This window comes from Pezoporus occidentalis, unplaced genomic scaffold (assembly GCF_034315485.1).
Source record: "Pezoporus occidentalis ecotype Australia unplaced genomic scaffold, CSIRO_AGI_Poc_V1 ctg6, whole genome shotgun sequence".
Classification (NCBI taxonomy): domain Eukaryota; kingdom Metazoa; phylum Chordata; class Aves; order Psittaciformes; family Psittacidae; genus Pezoporus; species Pezoporus occidentalis.
The window spans coordinates 1,353,562-1,378,437 of record NW_026915943.1 but is presented as its reverse complement, the minus strand read 5'-3'; the positions used below and the strand labels follow the sequence as shown (position 1 = coordinate 1,378,437).

General features: G+C 43.5%; 1 protein-coding gene and 2 long non-coding RNA genes across 3 annotated transcripts; 1 reads left to right on the top strand and 2 right to left on the bottom strand.

The window, feature by feature from the left end:
• Nucleotides 1–1,476: 1,476 nt before the first annotated feature.
• On the bottom strand, nt 1,477–3,338 carry LOC134174326 (uncharacterized). The gene is made up of 2 exons (XR_009968600.1): nt 3,169–3,338; nt 1,477–2,452 (listed from the first exon to the last, which is right to left on the bottom strand). It is a non-coding gene; the product is annotated as an uncharacterized LOC134174326 (long non-coding RNA).
• On the top strand, nt 2,692–17,887 carry THAP12 (THAP domain containing 12). The gene is made up of 5 exons (XM_062639139.1): nt 2,692–2,997; nt 10,804–10,924; nt 12,564–12,671; nt 14,740–14,776; nt 15,052–17,887. Exons 1-5 carry the CDS (start codon nt 2,909–2,911, stop codon nt 16,998–17,000), a joined length of 2,304 nt encoding a protein of 767 aa, XP_062495123.1. The 5' UTR covers nt 2,692–2,908; the 3' UTR covers nt 17,001–17,887.
• LOC134174327 (uncharacterized) lies at nt 14,725–15,173 on the bottom strand. The gene is made up of 2 exons (XR_009968601.1): nt 15,043–15,173; nt 14,725–14,823 (listed from the first exon to the last, which is right to left on the bottom strand). It is a non-coding gene; the product is annotated as an uncharacterized LOC134174327 (long non-coding RNA).
• Nucleotides 17,888–24,876: the final 6,989 nt, after the last annotated feature.

Genomic DNA, 24,876 nt, shown 5'->3' with positions numbered 1-24,876 from the left:
AGCATGTCTGGATACACATTTACTAAAACACCTCCACAGGATTAACCTCATGTCTGTTGAGCTCTTACACACAGGTTAAGCCAACAAAACGGGGCTGTATGACTTGCAAGAGAATGTAATAGTGGTAAGAGTCATGAAAGCATTTCAGACTTCAAATATTCTCTTGCAAATACGTTTTTAATAGCAGGAAACCTGCAAGACTACATAATCATACTTTAACAGTACCATCAAGCCCCAGTGACTTCCACCCTGGGAGAGACGTGCAGCTCAATTCGAGACATACACTAAAGAAGTCATTTTGCAACTGCTATTACGTGATAGGGGATCCTGGATTTAAGATACAGCTGACCTTAAGAGATAGTGAGGGGTGAAAAGGCAATTAAAAATCCATGTGAGCAGGCAAAATTCCTTACATTTATCCAGAGAACACAGATTATACGTACAATGTTACTAACACAATATGCAATCTCCATTCAATGTCAACAGGCAAAGACACACTTGGAAATATGCTGTGAGCAATACTTTAGTCTTAAGTATTATCTAAGACACAAAATCACCAGCATACAGATTATATATATGCACTTCAAAGGCTATTCTGCAAGGAAGAAAAGGGTTTTGGTGATTTCTGTACAGTACAACAGAAGCTAATAATTTCCAACTAAGTAGTAAACTAATTTTCTTTATAGGCAATGGGCTTTTAGTAATTTTGTTGAAAAGAATTAAGCTCATTTTCTTTCCCTTATATAGCAATCACTTGAAAATTAGTCTCCTCAGAAGACCCATCATCCAGGAGACTTCAGGATGCTTTAATTTCATTAGGAAAGTTTATATACAGATATATTCACATTTAGAAGAGCCTTAAACACACTTGTAGAGAAGGGGCTTTAGCACACACATGCTTTTGTTTGGCAATCAATTTGGAGGAGAAAAGGCCCTTCAATCTTGAGCAGAGCATACTCTCAATTTTCATATTATTTAAGGCTAAAGTAGTTTTTCCTACTGAAACAGGTTTTAAAAGTCCCATAACATTACAGAGCCATGCTTCTGAACTATTACTGCAATTTAAAATGATCCTTCTCTTCTTCTTGTCTTGAGTGTGAACATTTATGTATCTGCACAGCATATCACATGGCATTTACCTGAACTAAATGAAACCTAAAGGTAAATGAGTGTATTTAAAAAGGAGTTAGTTTCTGATTAAGTTTCTTACACAGTTCACTGCGTACGAACGCTGGTGATTGCCCAGTAAAGTGAAAGCAGGGAGGTGCACCAAAACTTACCTTTAGCATTGGCTTAAATGACTGCTTAAAACTACTGATAAGGAATTAGCTCCATGCCTAAATTTGAATCCTGGCAAATAATTAACACCAAATAATGTTATGAAAATTATTCCAATGAAATATATTTTGAGACTCCTTGTTTGAAAGGCACTTGATAGCAATGTTTTTCCTACAAAAGACAGCTTTTGCTATATTCATACAGAACAGCTTACAAGTCTTGAAGCCATGCTAAAAGAAACAAGTAAATTTTTTTGGTTTATTTCCCCTTATGCACTTTTTTTAAACAACAAAGACTTTGGCTGCTTCCCATGTTTACATTCTGCTTCCCAAAGCCCAACAGATCTCCATGTCAGGATACTTTTTAATGTGATTTTGAAAATATATAGAAAATATATCACAGCTGAATTCTCACACTGCAGCACTACCATACCTGAAACCATTATCATTTGCCATCAGCATTTATAGATTTTATAGCTACTTCACCTACTTTTGCACAATCTGATCTAGTTGAAGATGTCCCTGCTCATTTCAGGGGGCTGGAACTTGAGGAGATTTAAGGCCCCTTCCAACCCAAACCATTCTGATTCCATGATTCCTCAAACTACTAGCAAGCCATATTTGGTGAATAACTCTTTTTTCTCCTCCAACCATCCAGTCTTCCATCTCCTGGTTCTTTTTCCTAAGCTTGCTTTCACCTCTGACACATGTGACAAAGCCTCCACATCAGGCATACTCCCTGCTTGATTACTTGATTGCTTAACATATTCCTTGTTTGTAGTATGGTTTGCGTTGGAAAGGACCTTAAGATCATCCAGTTCCAAACCCCATGCCATGGGCAGGGACACCTCACACTTGACCATGTCACCCAAGCTCTGTCCAACCTGGCCTTGAACACTGCCAGGGATGGAGCATTTACCACTTCTCTGGGCAACCCATTCCAGTGCCTCAGCACCCCCACAGTAAAGAACTTCTCCTTATATCCAACCTGAACTCCCCCTGTTTCAGTTTGAACCCATCACCCCTTGTCCTATCACTCCAGTCCCTAATGAAGAGTCCCTCCCCAGCATCCTTGTAGCCCCCTTCACACACTGGAAGCTGCTCTGAGGTCCCCATGGAGCTTCACTTCTCCAGCCTTCTCCCATTACCCATGCAGGCTCCAGAGTAACACCTTCCTAAAAAGCAGAACATAACAAAACATCCATCAGAGAGCCAGAACATGTTGTATTCCACATCCCAACTCCATTTTTAAGGTGAATCCACCCAAGGCCGCTCACACACCGCTTCCTACCACTGAGGGACCCAGAGCCCCGTTAGGGGGCGCGCATGCGCACCGCTCATCCGGGCGCCGCCGTCGCAGCGCGGCGCATGGGCACTGCCCGGCGGGTGGCCGCTCGCGGTGCACTGTGGGAAGGAGGCGGCCCTTGTCCCGGCGGAGGGTGGCGGTGAATCCTCCCGGCCGCTCACAGCAGTGTAGAGCCGCTTCTTCCCCCACCCCGGCCCCGTCCTTCCTTCCTTCCTGCCTCCCTCCCTCCCCCCTGTCCTCCTCCTCCTCCCCACATACACCCCCCCCCCCCTTCCCTCCCCTCCCTCCGGCATTTAAAGGGGCAGCGGCGCCAACCCGCGGGACCATGCCGAACTTCTGCGCGGCTCCCAACTGCACCCGCAAGAGCACACAGTCCGACCTCGCCTTCTTCCGCTTCCCCCGGGACCCCGTCAGGTGAGGCCGCACGCGGGCACTGCTGCCGCCTCAGGAAGGCGGCCGGCGATGCAGCGCGTTGAGGGTGCTCGCTTCTCCCCTCAGGCCGCTCTCCCTGAGCACACCCCGCGGCGGGGAGGTGCCTCCCTCCCCTCCTTCCTTCCCTCCTTCCCTCTCCCCGCGCCTCCTCACCTCAGCTCGGGGCTCGCCACTCGCAGCTGCCGCCTTCTCCCGGCGAAGGCCGCTGCTCGCTGTGGTGCCGGCGGGGCGGGACCCCGCGGGCCGCGGCGGGGAGGCGGGCGGCCGCCTGCGCATGCGCTGCTGGGACCTCCGCTTTGCCCACCCCCGGGTGGGGAGGCCCTGTGGGGTTTGAGGGAGCGATGGGGGGAGCGATGGGTCGTGGAGGGAGCGGGGGGTCCGATGGGTCATGGAGGGAGCGGGGGGGGCTGCCTGGCTGTGAGGGGAGTGGGAGGGTATGAGTAGTACGGGAGGGTGTGTGGGGTTGTATGTCTGACAGGTCTGTGGGGCAGCTGGAGGGGTGTGGGAGCAATAGGATGAGGCTGGGGAGCCCAGCATTGGATCAGGGGTGGAAATCTGTCAGTGTGTATTGAGGTGCTGGACGATGAGATACGTGTGTGACAACAGGACATCGGTGTGACAGGCAGTTGTCACAGGATTACAAGGGTGGTGGTTAGTGGTAAACCACCATGAGCAACAGCAGAAGTGATGGGATATTCAAGCTCCCAGTGGGTAAAAAGCAGGGATGGTGCACTGGTAGAGCAAGAAGTGTGTGAGCAAGAGGTTGCAGGAAATAAATCATGCACTTAGACATAGAAACCCTTATGAGAAGGTCATCTTTAAATCTAGATAATGCTCCTAAAATCATTTGACTTGCTCCTCACAGTTTTGGAAGGTGCATAAGTGCTAGAGCAATACCACTTATCTCTTCCCTAAAAGGAGGTAACAAGGGCTGAAATTTCTTGATGTTTTATATATATATATCTATCTCATAGAATAGTTAGGGCTGGAAAGGACCTTAAGATCATCCAGTTCCAACCCCGCTCCCATGGGCAGGGGTGCCTCACACTAAACCATGGCACCCAAGGCTCTGTCTAAACTGTCCTTGAACACCACCAGGGATGGAGCATTCATAGCTTCTTTGGGCAACCCAGTCAAGTGCCTCAGCACCCTCACAGTAAAGAACTTCTTCCTTATATCCAGTCTAAACTTCCCCTGTTTCAGTTTGAACCCATCACCCCTTGTCCTATCACTACAGTCCCTGATGAAGAGTCCCTCCCCAGCATCCTTGTAGCCCCCTTCAGACCCTGGAAGCTGCTCTGAGGTCTCCACGCAGCTTCTCTTCTCCAGGCTCAACAGCCCCAACTTTCTCAGCCTGGCTCCATACAGGAGCTGCTCCAGCCCCTGAGCATCCTCGTGGCCTCCTCTGGACTTGTTCCAACAGTTCCATGTCCTTTTTATGTTGAGGACACCAGAACTGCACACAGTGCTGCAGGTGAGGTCTCACAAGAGCAGAGCAGAGGGGCAGGATCCCCTCCTTTGCCCTGCTGGTCACGCTCCTTTTGATGCAGCCCAGGATACGGTTGCTTTCTGGGCTGTGAGCGCACACTGCAGCCGGCTCATGTTCATTTTCTCATCGACCAACACCCCCAAATCCTTCTCCGAAGGGCTGCTCTGAATCTCTTCTCTGCTCAACCTGTAGCTGTGCCTGGGATTGCTCCAACCTAGGTGTAGAATATATATATATTTACATATATATGCACACACACATACCATATATAGATTGCTTCCTTGAAGCTGCTTGACCTGGTTTCCAGAAAATTGCAAACCCCATGGGAATGGTGGGAATATAGTTATTTCTAAGAAAACAGTTCCCTGTAACTGATTTTGAATGAAGATAGAAAAGCTTGTATTAAGTAGTAGCTGCTGCTTAAAGCTGTGTTTTCAGATGCATCATCAGGCTCTCCTGGGTGAACACGATGCCTGTGTTAAAGCTGGAGTAACAAGACAGCTTTCTGATGGCCAGATGTGCTAGGTTTTACAGTACAAACCCTATTATATATGTTTATGCTTTTAATGAAAACGGAAATAAAAATAGTTGATTACCCACTCTTAATCTTTGATAGAATCCCAGACTGGTTTGGATTGGAAGGGACCTTAAAGCTCAGCCAGTTCCAATCCCTGCCATGGGCAGGGACCCCTTCCACTAGAGCAGCTTGCTCCAAGCCCCTGTGTCCAACCTGGCCTTGAACACTGCCAGGGATGGGGCAGCCACAGCTTCTCTGGACACCCTGTGCCAGTGCCTCAGCACTCTCACAGGGAAGAGCTTCTGCCTAATGTCTAATCTGAATCTACCCTCTCAGTTTAAAACCATTTTCCCTGTCCTATCACTCTCTGTATGTATGTCCTACTTCATTTGCATTATTTGCTCTGAGAATTTTCTCATTCCACTTTCCATCCTGTGAGTTGGAGCAGCAGTTGCAGTTTGTGTGGAATGGAAGAGCTTTGGCGCTCTCTGAACTTAGTCTGATTTGTAAGGAGTCCATGCTGTAAAATCTGAGTCCTGTCGAGTTGGTCAATATGTGAAAATCCATTGTTTCAAGAAAATACCCCTTTCAAATGAAAATTTTTCTGTTGAAAGACGTCTTGAGTGAATGTTTTCATGGTAGCAATACAGTGATGTATTAAAAAGAGTGCAGGTAATTAGTGCACTAATTTTAAAGGTTGGGGTGTTTTTTCCAAACAGCATTTCAGAATTAGAATACTACTACTTTTAACCACCACTTGTGTAAGTTTAGAAATAATTATTATTTGGAAGAAAAACCCAATTTATTTCAACTACAATGCGTTGGAAAAACATAGGTTTATGGATGCTTCATTTGCTAACATTAAAGTGGATCACAGACATGATTCTGTGGTTCTAAGTACTGGGTTGTATTTCTACAGTGTGTGAGTATGATTTTTTCACTTCATAATTCTCTTAAGTAGTTCAGGCTGATACAGCTGATGTTGCTGTAACAGAGTAATAGAAAATAGAGTTAAAATTGACTCTGAAGGATCATCTAGACCTTTCCACTGTCCAAAGAAAGGATAAGCTATACCTAAACTGTTTGTAGAGTCTTAGTTCTGCTCTTAAAAGCATGAAATGACAAAGGTGATACTCTTTAAGTTTTCTACAAGTACTCCCCCGTATCTTACGCCTTTCTCATTTAAACCTATGTTAAAAAGTCCAAAGTTGATCTTACAGTCTAATTTAGCAACAGCATTTAAATATGGATAAATAACTTTATGGCTTTGTAGACTAGAGGGTGTTAGTGGTTTATTCTCCAGCTTGAACTGCAGAAGTCACCTGCAGTTGTAAATGACAATGTGTTGCGTGTGCTGCTCGCAGTCATAGAAACCTTTCACTGTTATAGGTCAAACTGGTCTGGTGAGCAAAGTACTTTGTGACAAAAATGTGTTGTTTGCACTTGGTAACTTCCAGTGAGAAAGTTGAGAATAATGGCATTATTATTTGAATTACAAAATAAATAAATAGTGAGAAACACAGGCCCAGGTAGACTGTCTCTACTACTTTACAGCTTTCAGGTTTTCCACAATAACTGAATAATTGCTTTTATATTTTTCCCAGTTCAGTGCTAAGCAGTTCCAGTTAGGCATTCCAAGCCTGCTCTTTCGAGTGTTAGCATGTCTGAGAGAGCTAACTAGTTATTGAAGACTGTCTTCATTTATTCTTACTACCTGAGATAAAGAGAAGGGGTGCACAGATTAGGCTTTGAAAAACAGAACCAGCTGCATTTAATGGATGGTATGTAGTCTCTTCATATCAAATATTAATGTATAAATAGCCTCCGTTACCTCAAAAAGGATGCATATTTTATGGTTTTGTATGGCCTAGGCAGTGATCCCCTAAGTAAGATGTCTGTCTCTCATCAGTGTTTCTGACTCTGTCGTCATGGTTTGAGTTATGGTGAAGTGTGAGTACAGCAAAATACTTCTTAAGCAAAGAGATACTATTCAGCTGTAGTTGACCTGTATGGAGGGAACACATTGAGGTGTAGATAAACCATTAAAATGCCATTAGAGCTTCAATGAGATGTTGGCATATCTCTGAAAATGTAGAGCTTGTGACTGAAGAAAAGTACCTTAAAAGCTAATGAATGATACCTGAATAGTGGTGTAATATATAACATTGGGATGGTTTTTAATTTGTGCCAGATATTTTGCAACTAAAGCGCTTGTGCAGCAGCCTACAGAGTGCATTAGTTGAATACTAAAAAGCTGGAAAAAGTTTTATACATAATTTTCTTCCAAAGTATTTTTAGTTGCTGCTTGAGTAGCACCGTGCAGAGCTGTGTTGGGTGGTTTCAGGGGTCTGATCTCCTTTTTCTTTGTTCTTCCATTCCTTGTTCCTTGGAGAGTGTTAGATTAGGAGCTAAACTCATAGCAAGACTGAAAGGCTGAATTCAAACACAGGTGGAGTTGGCATACTTGAGTCCAGTCACATAACCTCCACCACCTCCTCCAGCCACCTGAGAGAGAGCATCAACGCTCCAGTCTTTGCCAGTCGAATTTCCTAGCTGTCTAGAGCTCCAGTTGCTAATCCACTGCTCTGATGAGGTGAAGAGCTTGGCACCTGTGTCTGAACAGAGAATACAGAATCGGGTTCTACATGTTAAGGGCTTCTTTTGGCTCATGGGCTCAGGCAGTCTTGACTTCAGTACAAAAGGCAGTGGCTGCAGCTGTAATAGTAGAAGAATTTGGGAAGGGAGAGAAGTACTGGGTGGTTAATTTAATCTTTGGAGACTCATTTCCTGAATGAACCCCCTCTAAAGAGCTCTTCTGCCATCACTCATTAATCTCATCTACTAGTATCTACTTAACTTATTCTCTGGTTGGTAGCCACAGCAGAGGTAAAGGGATTCAGGCCGACTTTTGTCTGTCCATGACAACTGCATGCCAGCTCTAGATTCACCGCTGCTGACACCACTTTGTGGTTGCCAGGAGGTGATTCAGGGGAGTTAGCACAACATGAGGTAACCCAAGATTCCCCCCTTTTTTCTTCACAGTTGCCCTTTATTGCCCTCAGTTGAAGTAGAGATGATGGTGAATCCACTTCCAGCTATTTCCTGGGTCATGACCCATCTTTTTTCTAATTGAGGAATCACAAAGACTATTTCAAGCCTTTTGGTTTTAAGTGGACTGAGAAATTTTTTTTCACTTTCATGAATTTCAGCACTAACTGGGTTGTGGGGAGCTCAACCTTACTTTGCCCTACTGAAATAGCAGGTTCTTCACATAACTTCTCTATATGGGTTCCTGGACATTGCCAACATGCACCAATTAGGATGGAACCCAACAGATCGCTTTAAAAATGAGTCCTTGTTGAAGATTATGTAGCAAAGTGATGGAGAGTGAAGTAAAATAAGTCACTGAGACTGAAGTGGAAGTTCCTTCTTTTTTGCTGTAGAGTTATTGTGATATTACTATAAATCTTTATAATGGAGTTGTCTCTGTTCTTGAGTTTGACTGGAGAAGGATTTATCCTAGGAGGAAGGAGTAACCACCCTGTATAGTTAAATAATGAACAAATAAATCAGTAGTTGTGTTCATGTGAAGGTTTTTACTCATCTGTATTGTATATTATCAACTGTTTACTTATTGCTGTTGTAAAGTGGTGGCTCTGTGATGCCACGAGGTGTAAGGGAGTGCATTATTTTTGCAGGTTTATAGGAATCCCAGGTTGGAAGGGACCTCAGGATCATCTGGTCCAACCTTTCCAGGCACAGCATGACCCAGACTAGATGGCTCAGCACCCTGTCCAGCCTAATCTTAACAGTGCCCAATGCTGGGGGGTCACCACTTCCCTGGGGAGATTATTCCAGTGACTTGTTGCTCTCATTTGGAAAAAAATTCCCTCTTGTGTCCAGTGGGAATCTCCCCAGGAGTAACTTTTGCCCATCACCCCTTGTCTTTTCCATGGGACTCCTTGTAAAAAGGGAGTCTCCATCATCTTTGTAGACACCCTTTAAATACTGGCACATGGGGATAAGGTCTCCCCTGAGTCTTCTCCAGGTTAAACAGTCCCAGTGCTCTCAGCCTTTCCTCAAACACTGCCAGTCCTTGGATCATCTTTGTGGCCCTTCTCTGGCCCCTTTCCAGCCTGTCTGTATCTTTTTTGTGCAGCAGGACCACAGCTGAACACAGTATTCCAGGGGTGGCCTGACAAGCACTGAGTAGAGTGGGACAGGGACATCTTTATCTCTGCTGGTGATGCCCTTGTTGATGTTCCGAAGCAGCCTGTTGGGTTTCTTTGCTGCAGCTGCTCACTGTTCACTCCTATTGAGGAAGGAAATGACTTTTTTTTTTTCAACTTCTAAATAGAGATATCAGTAGCTGCTGGAGTTTTGTGCAGCAAATATATAAATGAACAAATAAGTTTTACTGGAGTAGCTGTGCATAATCAGTCTGTGTGTGTTGTTGCTCAAAAATCCATAGCAAGAAAGTGATTGCATAGATCCTGTTGAGGAAAATAAGAGCTGACTAATGCATTTGTATCAATTGCTGCAAGTGGTTTGCTCACCAGAGGAAACAGTATTTTTCATATCTAAAAAAGTCCCTGTTAGGGAAAATGTGTCATTTGCTTTGTGCTGTATCTCAGAAAACTAATCCAAAGCAAAAGTAAATGTAAAAATACGCATCTAAGGAAAACTACAGGCATGTGAACACTGTCTGTAGAATCACAGAGTGGTTTTGGTTGTAAAGGACCTTAAGATCACCCAGTTCCCACCCCCTGCCATGAGCAGGGACACCTCACACTAAACCATGGCACCCAAGGTTCTGTCCAGCCTGGCCCTGAACACTGCCAGGGATGGAGCATTTACCACTTCTCTGGGCAACCTGTCCCGTGGCTTCACCACCCTCACAGGGAAGAACTTCCTTATATCTAACCTGAACTTCCCCTGTTTCAGTTTGAACCCATTGCCCCTTGTCCTATTGCTACAGTCTCGGATGAAGAGTCCCTTTCCAGCATCGTCCTAGGCCCCTTTCAGATATTGGAAGGGTACTGTGAGGTTTCCATGCAGCCATCTCTTTTATTTTTATTAAAATTTCAAATTTCACTGTTTAAAAATCTACTCTGAACTCCCCAGTGACCACAATAAATGATAAATGCTGTATTTTGGAGGGAGGTGGAGAAGACAACAATTTTAATAGCTGCCTTTGAAAACTTTATGACTTCAGTCTACAAGATCATCTTTCTCTTTTAGCTTTTTCTTTAAGGATTGAATTCGTGAGAATTAAATGGACAGGTTTCATGAACAGTCTGTGTGAGACAAAGGCAGGAATATAGTATCCTAGAATCATAGAATAGTTTGGGTTGGAAGGGACCTTAAGATCATCCAGTTCCAACCCTCCTGCTGTGGGCAGAGATGCCTCGCAATAGACCCTGTCAGCCAAGGTTCTGTCCAGCCTGGCCTTGAACACTGCCAGGGATGGAGCATTCACCACTTCCCTGGGCATCCTGTGCCAGCACCTCACCACCCTCACAGTAAAGAACTTCTCCCTTGTATCTAACCTGAATATCTAGATTAAGGGAAAAGATTCCTTAATTTGCTGGGGTGGCATTAAGTGGTGAGCAAAAGGAGAAAACCAGCTTTCTAATAGATTTGCTGGTATGTTATGACAGAAGGTATACAGAACTGTCCTGTGAAGGGCAGGGTTCACCTCACTCCAGTTCTGAGTACAGTTTGAAGTCGTGGAGGCTTTTGTTTTATCTTAAAACAAGCTAATTCTTTTGCTTACGTGCAGGTGTCAAAGATGGGTAGAGAACTGTCGAAGGGCAGATTTAGAAGATAAAACTCCAGATCAACTCAACAAGCATTACAGGTTGTGTGCTAAACATTTTGAGACTTCTATGATATGCAGAAGTGTAAGTAAAAACAAGCTCTTGTTTGTGGCATCTTGCAAAGTGTGACTGATGATTTTCATCAGAATGCTCATTCTAAACTTTGACTCCCTGAGTAACTGGTCCCTGGGGAGATCAGTCCCTTAGTCTTAACTGGGATCCTTGTCATGGTCCAAGGCACCACACATCCTTTTGTTGGCACAAAGGAAGAGGTGGTATATGAACAGAGAGAAAAGGAGGGCTGCTTCTGCTGTTTTAATATGTTTGTGGGGCACTGGTCTTCACTACAGGTCTTTCTTCATGTTAAGGAGTGCTCATTTTATTACATAAATTTATTATATGTAAGTATCTAAGTTTAGATAACTGGTGTTACTGCAGTGTGTACACAGCGTTTCTTGGTAAAGTTACACTCTGTTGTGGCCAAGAGCTTTAAACATTCTTTACATCTGTCAAGCTTTTGGTTCCTGTTATATTTTATACAGCTAAAATCATGGCACTGTTTCCTGTTGATGAAATTATAGCTTTCAGTTCTTCTTGTTGGTTTCAACAGCTGAATTTCACTCTTGATACTTCGGCAAAATCTGTCCTTTAGTTCCAAAGGATAATTCAAATACACAGGTTAGACTCTGAGCTCCTGGTGGTATTAGATGTGATAGGGTGTCTCATTAGTCAGCACCACAGAAACAAGCACATGAAAAACGGAAGTAGTTAATATGAAATGAAGCCTAATGAAACCCTGCTTATTTAAAATGTGCTTCAGCCTAATGCCAGGTGGATATGTCATCAGTTAAATTTTTTGTACTTGCTGAAATCAGCCAGTTTAGACACCATACATTTACAGTATATCCAAAATATAAATTTTTACTTAAAGTATTATTATTTAACTGCTAGAAACCTTTACATGGCCATCCAGGAGTCTTTTCTTCTTCCTGCTCATTTGACAGGTAAATTTTCCTTCAGTATGATCTTCCACAGTAGTGTTTTGTTCAGTAAGTGATAAAAAGCAAAGCACAACAGTAACTAAATGCTTTCTTTCTGATACATAAGTATTTTTTTATTCAGAATGTTTAGTTTTAACGAAATCATACTGTTGCAGCCAGTTAAAATTAATGCATCTGGGGTCTAGGATGTGAAGATAATGTGGAGGAAAAGGTGTTTGTGGTTTGGGTTGGGGTTTTCTTTAGTATATCTCTTCTCATTTCCAGTGTTCTCTTGATGTCACAGAATCATAGAATGGTTTGGGTTGGAAAGGACCTTAAGATCATCCAGTTCCAATTCCCTTCCACCGGCAGGGATGCCTCCCACTAGACCATGCGGCCCAAGGCTCTGTCCAGCCTGGTCTTGAGCACTGCCAGGGATGGAGCATTTACCACTTCTTTGGGCAACCTGTGCCAGGGCCTCACCACCCTGACAGGGAAGAACTTCTTCCTTATATCTAACCTGAACTTCCTCTGCTTCAGTTTAAACCCATTTCCCCTTGTCCTATTCCAAAAATGTGAACTGTATAGCACAGCTTTCTGTGTATCTTGGAACATCAGAAAGTGAAAATACTTTAAAAAGAGGAAAAAAAGGGCACAGCACCTGAAATTCTGGAGTTATTCTGTGTTCACACAGTAAGAATTTCCCAAAGAAATTCCTAATCTGGACATCTCTCTTCTTACAGAGCCCTTACAGAACGGTTTTACGGGATAACGCTGTGCCAACCATATTTGATCTCACAAGTCACCTGAACAATCCCCACAGCAGACACAGGAAAAGGATAAAAGAGCTGGTAAGTTTTTCATGTAAGATTTATAATTATTATTATTTTTAATATTAAAACAATAAAGACAAGTAAATTCATGTGAAACTGTTACACAGAAGTGTTAAAGAATATCATAGAATCACAGACTGGTTTGGGTTAGAAAGGACCTTAAGATCATCCAGTTCCAACCCCCTGCCATGTTAGCACTTGAGTGCATTTTCTGGACTGCCTATTCTAATATCTTTTTGCTGGTTATAAATTAAATACCCAAATATTATGCTGTTACAAATTTTATCTACAAAGAAAGGTTTAATGAAATAATCTGGAAAATGAAATATGTTTATCCAGAGCTCATTCTGTCTTCCATAGAATGCGCATAGCTTCCTTTTGCTTGTTATTACAGCTCTGAATACAACTTGGTACCCTGAAATTCTTGCTACATATTGATTGTGATCTTCAGTTTACCCATTATGTCTGTACCATTTCAGATATATTTGTTTTAGCTTATTTACTGAGAAGATGATCCATGTGGAAAATCAAGATCAAGAAGTTTCTTGTGGAACTATGTTTTGTCAATACCTCTTTTGTGTCATTTATAGACAAAGTGTCTCTAGGTCTCTGTGGTTATAAGTATACTGACAATTAAGAGGAATTCAACTCCTAAATTCTGCTTATATGTTGGAAAGTTACAGACAACTTCTAGATATTTCTTCATGAATCTGGAGCTCCCAACATAAGAAGGATATGGACCTTTTTCAGTGAGTCCAGGGAAGGCCGCAAAGATCAAGAGGGCTGGAGCTCCTTTTCTATGGAGCCAGGCTGAGAGAGCTGGGCTTGTTCAGCTTGGAGAAGAGAAGGCTCCTTAAGGGGAGACCTTAGGGGAGCTCCAAGTGCCTAAAGGGGCTATAAGAAAGCTGGAGGGGGGGATTTGAACAAGGGCCTGTAGGGCCAGGCCAAGGGGAATGGCTTGAACCTGCCCGAGGGGAGACTGAGATGAGCTCTTAGGCAGAAGCTCTTCCCTGTGAGGGTACTGAGGCGCTGGCACAGGGTGCCCAGAGAAGCTGTGGCTGCCCCATCCCTGGCAGTGTTCAGGGCCAGGTTGGACACAGGGGCTTGGAGCAAGCTGCTCTAGTGGAAGGGGTCCAGTTCTGGGCCCCACAGTTCAAGAAGGACAGGGAATTGCTTGAAAGAGTCCAGCGCAGAGCTACAAAGATGATTAAGGGAATGGAACATCTCCCTTATGAGGAGAGGCTGAGGGAGCTGGGACTCTTTAGCTTGGAGGAGACTGAGGGGTGGCCTCATCAATGTTTACAAATATGTAAAGGGTGAGTGTCAGGGTGATGGAGCTAGGTTTTTTTCAGTGATGTCCAGTGATAGGACTGGGGGCAGTGGGTGTAAACTGGAGCCTAGGAGGTTCCATGTGAACATCAGGAAAAATTTCTTTACTGTGAGAGTGACAGATCACTGGAACAGGTTGCCCAGGGGGGTTGTGGAGTCTCCTACGTTGGAGATATTCAAGGTCCGCCTGGACAAGTTCCTGTGTGATGTACTCTAGGTTACCCTGCTCTTGCAGGAGGGTTGGACTAGATGATCTTTTGAGGTCCCTTCCAACCCTTAGGATTCTGTGATTCTGTGTCCCTGCCCATGGCAGGGGGTTGGAACTGGATGAGCTTTAAGGTCCCTTCTAACTCAAAGCATTCTGTAAATTTGATTCAGTGTGTTTATTGACTGAAAATAGAGCTAAAGATATTTCTGTATCCTGACAGTGCACGTTCATATTGAAACAGCTTTCTTTAATGGAGTGTATTTCCTAATAATTATATAGTACATATTGAACAAACTCCTAATAGAAGCATGGGAATCTTAGTAGTAGTAGCAAACTGCTCTCATTGAGTTTGCAAATACATGTCAAGGCAGCAATAAACTGCCTGAAGGAACCTTCTTCTCTTCAACCTTCTAGCACTCATTGGTATATATTAACACTTTTAAAATGGTCTCATCTACAATATTTATATCATATCTTGATGTGTTTTAATATTTTAAGCTCATGTGCTAGCCATTATCATCAATACAAGTTCTGTTTTGTTTTTTAAAGACTGAAGATGAAATAAGAACACTGAAGCAACAGAAGAGTAAGTGGCCCAAATAATTGAGTTCATACAAACCTTTTTCACTAAGGCTGACCAGGTAATGCAGGACCCACAACTGTAAGTTTATATATATCAGGAGGATAATTAAGTTCCTGCCTGATTCAAACAGTCAAACTCTTTCTGAAATACCTATTCACTTTTAAACTGGAAGTATTAGTCTTTAAACTCGAGTAACATAAAGCAAATGGGGATAGTAAGGGAAAGCAAATGTTATGTTTTATTCCTGTTATTTTGACACAGTGTTTTACGTTTTGTAGTTGATGAACCTTTTGAACGGGAACAGGCAACTCGAGAGTTGAATGAAAACAATGAACAAAATGCTGTCCCCGAGGAAGGAGGGGAAGAACAAGAGGAAGAAGCTGTCCCCTTAACACTGGAAGAAAGAGAAAACAAAGATTACCTTAAATCTTTGTTTGAAATACTGATCCTAATGGGTAAACAAAATATTCCTTTGGATGGCCATAATGTTGATGAGCTTCCAGAAGGTGTTTTTGCTTCCGATAACTTTCAGGCTCTACTGGAATATAGAATAAATGCTGGAGATGAAGTTCTGAGGAAGCGGTTTGAGATGACTGCGGTCAACCTTGAGTATTGTTCAAAAACTCAGCAGAAACAAATGCTTGAGATCTGTGAAAATTGTGTTAGAGAAGAGACACTGAGGGAAGTAAGGGACTCGCATTTCTTTTCTATTGTCACCGATGAAGTAGTAGACATAGCAGGAGAGGAACATTTGCCTGTGTTGGTGAGATTTGTTGACGATTCTCATAATCTAAGAGAAGAATTCATCGGGTTTTTACCGTATGAAGCTGACCCTGAAATTTTGGCTGTCAAGTTCCACACGACTATTACTGAGAAGTGGGGTCTAAACATGGAGTACTGTCGAGGCCAAGCCTACATCGTCTCCAGTGTGTTTGCTTCTAAAATGAAAGTTGTGGCTAAGAGACTCTTGGAAAAGTATCCACAAGCTGTGTATACATTGTGTTCCTCGTGTGCCTTAAATGTTTGGCTGGCAAAATCCGTTCCTGTTGTTAGTGTTTCCATTGCGTTAGGAACAATGGAAGAGGTTTGCTGTCTTTTCAGCCAGTCTCCACAATTACTGTTAGAACTGGACAACACAATTTCTGTTCTTTTTCAGAACAACAAGGACAGGGGTAACGATTTGAAGGAGATCTGCCATTCCCAGTGGACAGGCAGGCATGATCTGTTTGAAGTTTTAGTGGACCTCCTGCAAGCATTGGTACTGTGCTTGGATGCGGTAAGCAGTGACTCATCTGTCAGGTGGAACACCTGCTTTGCTGGTCGAGCATTTGTACTTTCAAGTGCTTTAACAGATTTTGACTTCATCGTCACTGTTGTCATTCTGAAAAACATCCTCTCTTTTACAAGAGCATTCGGGAAAAATCTCCAAGGCCAAACATCAGATGTGTTCTTTGCAGCCAGCAGCTTGACAGCAGTGTTGCATTCTCTGAATGAAGTGATGGAGAATATCGAAGTTTACCACGAATTCTGGTTTGAGGAAGCAACAAATCTGGCTACAAAACTGGATGTACAAATTAAACTCCCAGGAAAGTTTCGTCGGGCACAACAGGGGAACTTCGGCGCCGAGGTAACGTCAGAAAACTACTACAAAGAAATCCTTAGTATCCCCACAATGGAGCATATTATTCAAGAATTAAAAGATATATTCTCAGAACAACATTTAAAAGCTCTTAAGTGTCTGTCATTGGTGCCCTCAGTCATGGGGCAGCTCAAATTCAACACATCTGAGGAGCATCACGCTGACATGTACAAAAATGACTTGCCTAATCCAGACACGCTTTCTGCTGAGCTTCACTGTTGGAGAATCAAGTGGAAGCACAGAGGAAAAGACATTGAACTCCCATCTACTATTTATGAATCACTTCACTTGCCTGACATCAAGTTTTTCCCTAACGTTTATGCGTTGCTTAAAGTCTTGTGCATACTTCCGGTGATGAAGGTGGAGAATGAGAAGTACGAAATAGGACGAAAGCGCTTAAAGGCCTACCTGAAAAACACCTTGACAACACAAAGGTCAAGCAACTTAGCTTTGCTGAACATAAACTTTGACATAAAACATGACTTAGATTTAATGGTGGACACCTACATTAAACTCTATCCCTATAAAGCGGAGTTTCAAGAAGACTTTACTCCCTCAAACAACACTGAAGTAACAGGCGATGCTTAATTTTTTAAGCTCTACCCAAGCTGTTGAAACAGCTTTTAATTAAGCTTCAACTCTGAGGAAAAAAAAAAACTGAAATCTCAAATCACTGCAACTGTGTTTCCATTTTAGGTCTTAGACTGAAGCAGTCGGTCAGTGACCCAGATTATGGTTTGTTAGTCTGCATTAAATGTGCTGTGCAAACAAAATGAAGCCTGAAAACAAAGCCATGCTCTTGGCAAAGGTGCTGGTTAACTAGGTGCTCATGTATTGCATCTTGGAAATTGCATTGTGGTGGTAGGTCTGATGGGGCTGCTACATATTTGCTCATGAGTTAGGATAAGAAAAAAACCACCCCCAAAATGCTAAAAAGAGTATTGACCATTTCAGATCTGTTACTTTAGGCTTTTATTCTCTTGGAAACCTTTTTAAAAAGAAGTCTTTGATGTATATTTAAATGTAATTTTGGAGAGTGGATTCAGCTATGGCACAATCCCAGTGCTGTGCACTGCTCTCAGTGTAAAGAGAATGTTAGTGGCATAGAGGTACGTTTATGGTTTCCTTGGAAGACTCAACCTCTTAAATCTCTTAATGACTGTTTACATTCCTTTGTGTGAGAGACAAACCTTTTGGTTCTTTTAGGCTTTTAACAGGCATGGCAGGAGTATGGGAATTCCCAAAAGACACTAAAAACTCAACATTGATTCCATTCAATCTGTTCTGTCCCGACTCTGACACAAACCTGTACATCTTCTCGTCTGCTTATTTGTAAACTCACCCAGGAAGGATTAAAATCAGCATTTGTTGTTTGTCTAGATGTAAGATTGAAAATATTGCTGTTATTTTTGGCAAGAATGAAACATTTTTGTACAGTTTATTGCAATTGAAAATAAAATGTGAATTGCTTTTTACATAGTATTGGGTTTCTTAGTAAAGCTGTGCCTCTCCGAGAATGCGTATTCCTTTGTAAGGTACCTTTTCGTTTTGGCAGTTCTTTTCTCTGATTTTTGCACTTCCAGTGAGTGGCATTGTCTTAAGACACAGGAAAATTTGACAGCACTTCTGATCTGCCAGGTTGGACACAGCCTTGGGTGACATGGTTTAGTGCGAGGTGTCCCTGCCCATGGCAGGTTGGAACTGGATGCTCTTAAAATCCTTTCCAACCCAAGCCATTCTATGATTCTGTTTTGAGATAGCACTAAAAACAGTGCTTTTAATTGTGGGAGTTTGAACTGAAACAGGCAGAGACAGATGAAATTTGGAATGGTTGAGAAGTTAAGCTTTGCAGCTCTCCTGGTGCATGCCAGTTTTATAACTTGACAGTTCTCCTTTTATGGACTTCCCAGTTGCAGTGGGAATGGCTTCCAGAAACAGAAAATTGTCTGGTTGTCAGAACTATACCAAATACAGTTGTTAATGTTTTAATGCAGTCAGACAATAAGAATGAACTTGAAAATAACCTTAGAGCATCTCCCAGTGCCTAAGGGGCTACAGGAAACCTAGAAGAGAGGCTTTGGGCAAAGGCTTGTTGAGAAAGGCCAAGGGGAATGGCTTTAACCTGCCAGAGGGGAGACTGAGATGAGCTCTTAGGCAGAAGCTCTTCCCTGTGAGGGTGCTGAGGCGCTGGCACAGGGTGCCCAGAGAAGCTGTGGCTGCCCCATCCCTAGCAGTGTTCAAGGCCAGGTTGGACACAGGGGCTTGGAGCAAGCTGCTCTAGTGGAAGGGGTCCCTGCCAGTGGCAGGGGTTGGAGCTGGAGGAGCTTTAAGGTCTCTTCCAACCCAAACCATTCTATGGTTCTGTGATATTGAAGTGGCTGTGTACATATTACGAAGTGCTTTCAGGAGCTTTTTTCTTACATTGGAGTAATAAAAATTACTCCTAAAAAGTGTTATCTTTTCTTTGCACTGCTATTTGTACATGTTTTCTGGCATGCTTTCATGTTAATGCAATTGTTGCCTCAATCAGTAAAAAGTGTTTTAGCTAATAGCTTGCTTTGTTCTTCTTAGTGTATGAAAACAGCCCAAATTTATGTTAATGCTATTACAAAATGCATTTTTATTTTAATTTGAAGTAATATGGAAAATTGTCTTTTAAAAAAGATCTCAATTACAGATTTAGTAAAACCAATAAGTAAAAGTTTCTTATCTTGAGAAGGTCTGTGAGTTCCCGTGTGAGGTGCTTGTGACCTCAGTGAAGTCGGGTTAGATAAGCCCAGGCTTACAGGCATAATCAGAGAAAGAGATTGATAGCCAGTGCTGTATAATTGGCCACAAGAGGTAAAGACTGCATTCTGACTCTGTAAATGAGATCTGTTTTGAAGACAGGCTGAGAAAGTTGGGGCTGTTGAGCCTGGAGAAGAGAAGCTGCATGGAGACCTCAGAGTAGCTTCCAGTGTCTGAAGGGGGCTACAAGGATGCTGTGGAGGGACTCTTCATCAGGGACTGTAGTGATAGGACAAGGGATGATGGGTTCAAACTGAAATGGGAAGTTCAGGTTAGATCTAAGGAAGAAGTCCTTTACTGTGAGGATGCTGAGGCGCTGGCACAGGGTGCCCAGAGAAGCTGTGGCTGCTCCATTCCTGGTAGTGTTCATGGTCAGGTGAGACAGAGCCTTGGTCTAGTGTGAGGTGTCCCTGCCAATGGCAGGGGGCTGGAACTGGATGATCTTAAGGTCCTTTCCAACCCAAACCCTTCTATGATCCTATGATTGCATGACTTACCGAGACAAATTGCAGAAGGGAAGTGCAGTCAAATGCTCCTTCAGCTTCTGAAGCATCTTCTGGAGCTCAGCTGAGATGCTCAGTTGTGACTGGCATTGCTGTATAGCTGCTCCGAGAGCCTAGATCGCTTGGTGTGCTCAGTCATGTCACCTCCTTTCACAGAGATGCTCAGGTTGTCTCTAATCGATCAGAAACTATTTAGCCTGTTTGAGTTGTCCTGCTGGTGAGGACTGCCTCATTTTCTAGACATACCAGTGCATGACTTGGGAACCTGTAGTAGTGATGGTTTGGTAGGAGGTGGAGGAACAAACGAATAGCAGGTTGCAGTGGAAAGTACCATTTGAACTTGAGAGATCTGTGTGGAGGAAAACCATTTACTCAGACTGTAGCAGTTCCAGTCTCATTTCTGAGGGTGAAGGGAAAGGCTGTGACTGAAGTGGAATCCAGTAATATAATCTTAAAGAGAACACTGTTGCTAGAGCAGGTCAGAGACTGACAGAGAAATGTCTGAAAATGGGACAAATACGGAAAATAAACTTTTAATTCCCTTTTATTTTAACAGATTCTTGAGACAGAGGGAGTTATCATCTTACAGATCCTGCCAGTTAAAGGCACTATGTATTTCACTGTGTATCTGAGGTATTTACCTTGCTTTGACCTGGCTTGCTGGCACCCTGTGTAGTGAAGCAACAGGCCTTTTTAAATGGTTTTAATTATTGCTGCTAAGATGTAACTTTAATGAAAGTGGATTTTCCTTACTGTGCTTTGTGAAGGGAATGCTTGTTTTAACATACAAAATCCATTTCTTTCTTCCATGGACAGAATTCCTGTTAGAAATCACTGCTGCATCTTAAAGCAGCATGGAGCATTCTGTCTCCTGCAGTGTTACCTCTGCCACTGGCTGCAGAAATCTGGTACCTGCTGCTGTGACTGCCAAGGTGCTGCTGTAAAGCAGGGAAGGACCAGAACCATGTAATGATTCAGGGTGCAGCCATCCTGCTGCCGTCATGCTCTGTTCTGTGCAGGGCTGCACACCTCAGTGTTGCCAGAAACCTCCCAGTTAACTCTGAGAAGATTGTGATAAATCTCTTCATTGGATCTGTTTCAAGGAACAGTTGCTAACCTGAAATACGATAGGTGTTATACCATATTTGATAATTTCCAACCTCTAATGCTCCCTGCTTTCCCTAAGGAAAACAGAGAGAATTGCAGTCTCCCTGACACAGTAGTGAGGAATCAGCAGAAACAGTGGAGCTGGAAGTTTTAGATCTGCAGCAGCTGCAAAATATGTTCATTATGAGTTTAATTTGCTTTGCAAAATAGCGCTGTTAATGGAATATTCATTACAAGAGTGCTGAGGTGCTGGCACAGGGTGCCCAGAGAAGCTGTGGCTGCCCCATCCCTGGCAGTGTTCAAGGCCAGGTTGGACACAGGGGCTTGGAGCAAGCTGCTCTAGTGGAAGGGGTCCCTGCCCGTGGCAGGGGTTGGAACTGGATGAGCTTTAAAGTCCTTTCCAACTCAAAACATTCTATGATATAAGCCCAGCTGTGGCCCTGGTCTTCTCCTCCATTCCCACCCAGCTTAGCAGCCAGCTAAAGGCACACTTGACCTCCTTTCTCTGCTGAGGGACTTACATTAAAGGTGAATCATCTGTTTCATTAAATCAGAGGCCACTTCAAGGGCTGCAGCCAGTTATGCCATGTGTTGTCCATATCCCTAAAAGAGTATTTGTGGAGAAATAGGATCCATATGGGCAGATCCGTACTGTTGAGCACGTCCTACTGAAGAACAGCCTTGAGCATCTGCCTGCAGAGATCAGGCTTTGCAGGATTCAGGCCTTAACTCTTTAATTTATAGCATTGAAGAGCTCTCAAGGATAGGGAGGGATCTGTAGGAGGTATGGAATAAAGTGGCTGGTGCTGGGACATGCATTTCCCCCCCAAGGAGTGAAGCTTGCTGCCTTCGCCTTGGTGCGAGGCTCTGTGCTCCAGGAATGAACAGGAATATCACGGTCTGGCCTGAATTCCTCCCTGGAGAAGAGAGAGACAGATGATGTCATTGTTGGAGTTGTTTAGACATCATAAAGGTACTCACTGAGATGAGTAAAATATGGGTTTAATTCCTTTTTTAATAATAAAATAGCAACGGAAAGCCCTGAGTGCCAGGAACCTCAATGAGAAAAGTCTTTGCACCCTGGAGAACTTCTCTTTGCTTATGAATAAGCACTTCTAAAGTCACTGTTGGGTTCATTTCACATGTGTATCTATGTATTTAAAGTCTGCAAAACCAGACTAAGTCACTTGTTTGTCTTACGGATGTCAAATTTGCTGAGCAATGCTTTGATTAAAAAGCACGACCAGGGTGAAAGGCACGCGGCTTGTTCCTGAGAGACTTCATCCACACCATACACAGCAACTCCCGAGCCCTGTACCCTAAGATCCAAGCACGTAACTTAAATTAGGAAAAGATATTAGCTAATACGTGCTGATTAGCTAATACAAGCCCTGCAGAGAAGGACTTGGAGGTGTTGGTTGATGAGAAAAAGAACATGAGCTGGCTTCAGTGTGCACTCGCAGCCCAGAAAGCAACCGTATCCTGGGCTGCATCCGAAGGAGCGTGACCAGCAGGTCGAAGGAGGTGATCCTGCCCCTCTGCTCTGCTCTGGTGAGACCTCACCTGGAACATTGTGTGCAGTTCTGGTGTCCTCAACATAAAAAGGACATGGAGCTGTTGGAACAAGTCCAGAGGAGGCCACGAGGATGAGCAGGGGCTGGAGCACCTCCTGTATGGAGACAGGCTGAGAAAGTTGGGGCTGTTGAGGGTGGAGAAGAGAAGCTGCGTGGAGACCTCAGAGGAGCTTCCAGTGTCTGAAGGGGGCTACAAGGATGCTGGGGAGGGACTCTTCATCAGGGACTGCAGTGATAGGACAAAGGGTGATGGGTTCAAACTGAAACAGGGGAAGTTTAGATTGGATATAAGGAGGAAATTCTTTCCTGTGAGGGTGCTGAGGCACTGGAATGGGTTGCCCAGGGAGGTTGTGAATGCTCCATCCCTGGCAGTGTTCAAGGCCAGGTTGGACAGAGCCTTGGGTTCCATGGTTTAGTGTGAGGTGTCCCTGCCCATGGCAGGGGGTTTGGAACTGTTTGATCTTAAGGTCCTTTCCAACCCAAACCATTCTATGATTCTATGATTCTAAACTTACCTCCCATGTTTATGTGTAATTACAAGACATTAATACAGTCATTTCTTCATTTCCAGCATATGAATATTTCCTGAAGTATTGTGATGCTTTCCCTGAGCTGAGCATTAGGGCTGCATTAGGATTTTCATTTGCAGACAACTTGGAAGTATCCTGTTGCTTGTATGAGTTCTGCTAGGTCAGGTAAAAACATCTCTTTGCATTCCTTGCTTGTCCCAGAGCTGCTGTACAGTGGATGTTTCAATGTGCTAAAGGCATGAAGAGTTATTATTGTGCAGGTTTGGGTTTTTTTTTTGGTGATATACGAGTATATCGTAGCCTTTCCAGAGTGACCACTCCTCCTGGGCTTGGAAAGAATTTGGGACCAGAGCTATAAAATAATTGGTATTTTGGATTCAATAATAATTCAGAATAATGAAAAAAAAAAGGTTTAAGTAAAAAGTCATAATCTGCTGTGAAACAGAATTTTATGCATTTTTAATCCTCTCATGATTAAATTGAAGACAAATGAAGGCAAACTTGTATACGTTCCAAGTGAAACAGGGGAAGTTCAGGTTAGATCATCGGAAGAGGTTCTTTACTGTGAACAGGGTGCCCAGAGAAGTGGTGAATGCTCCATCCCTGGCAGTGTTCAAGGCCAGGTAGGATGGAGCCTTGGGAGACATCATCTAGTGTGAGGTGTCCCTGCCCACGGCAGGGGGTTGGAACTGGATGATCGTAAGGTCCTTTGCAACCCAAACCGTTCTGTGATTCTATGATATCATCAAACTAAAATATTTCATCTTAAAACCAGAGTTTCATCCATCCTGTATTTCCATGCAGAAAACCAGAGCAATTCACAGCCCATTTTCCCAGCTCACAGAAAGTTTCTGTTGGAAAACTTGGATGAATTCTGTGTGAAATCATGCGCCTGTCCCACCCCAATCGAACTCATTTTCATAATAGATAAAGGCAAATTGAATCTTCCTTATGTTTTCCTTTTCGATCTATTAGATTGCTCATGTAATTACAGGGAGCGCACAGTGAGCAAAGCTTTTGGCTGGGGTTGGGGTGGTTTTTGCTTGCTTATCTATACAAGTAACAAGTGTTATGCAGCAGGGTGAGGGCAAGAATGTTTCTGGTGTTTGAACAACTTGGCATTCCTTCTCCATGTGGAATAAAAGTATGTGTTGCATTACAGAGCAGTCACCTTAGACCTGACCTTCTTACGTTTCCTTCCTGTATGGAGAAAACAAAGCAAAGAGCAAGCAAAACCATGTAATAGGAGAAAAGCTGTCACTACATTTCCCACTAGGAAGGCAAAGTGGGCAAATAATGTTCCTACACGGGTGAGATCCGAGGTAAATGCAGAATAATTGTGTATGTGCATGTATCCTGGAGCCCTTGAGATCAGTGTGGTTCCCAACAGACTTTCCAGATGCTGCAGTTCAAAACTGAGACGTTCTGGGGAGTTATCCCACGTTTTGGTTACCCAAAGAAGTGGTGAATGCTCCATCCCTGGCAGTGTTCAAGGCCAGGTTGGATGGAGCCTTAGGTTACATGGTCTGGTGTGAGGCATTTTGGAGCTGGGTGATCTTGAGGTTCTTTCCAACCTAAACCATTCTATGATTCTATGATTCAGTACCAGCTTTGAACAATGAAGTGGGAAATTGTGGCTTTTTCTGCACTTCACTTGTGTCTCATGCATAAACCCAGTGTTCACGTGTTCATTGTGTGAGATTTCCTTGCCACTTCTTATGGCCACTGCTTATATTCATCTTATGACAACCCAGCTCAAGCATTTGGCTAACTGTTCCTGAGCGTGCAAACACACACGGCTATGACAAAGACTGGTGTGTTCAGGCCTGTGCGAAGCCTGAGTGACTGCTGCTAAGCTGCCACTGATGGAGATGTCTTCTGGAAGTGGTTTCCCTCAAGATGCCATGATCTGCCTGTACCATCTCCGTGTGGGAAAGCGGACCCAGCACTGTGCCACTGGGAT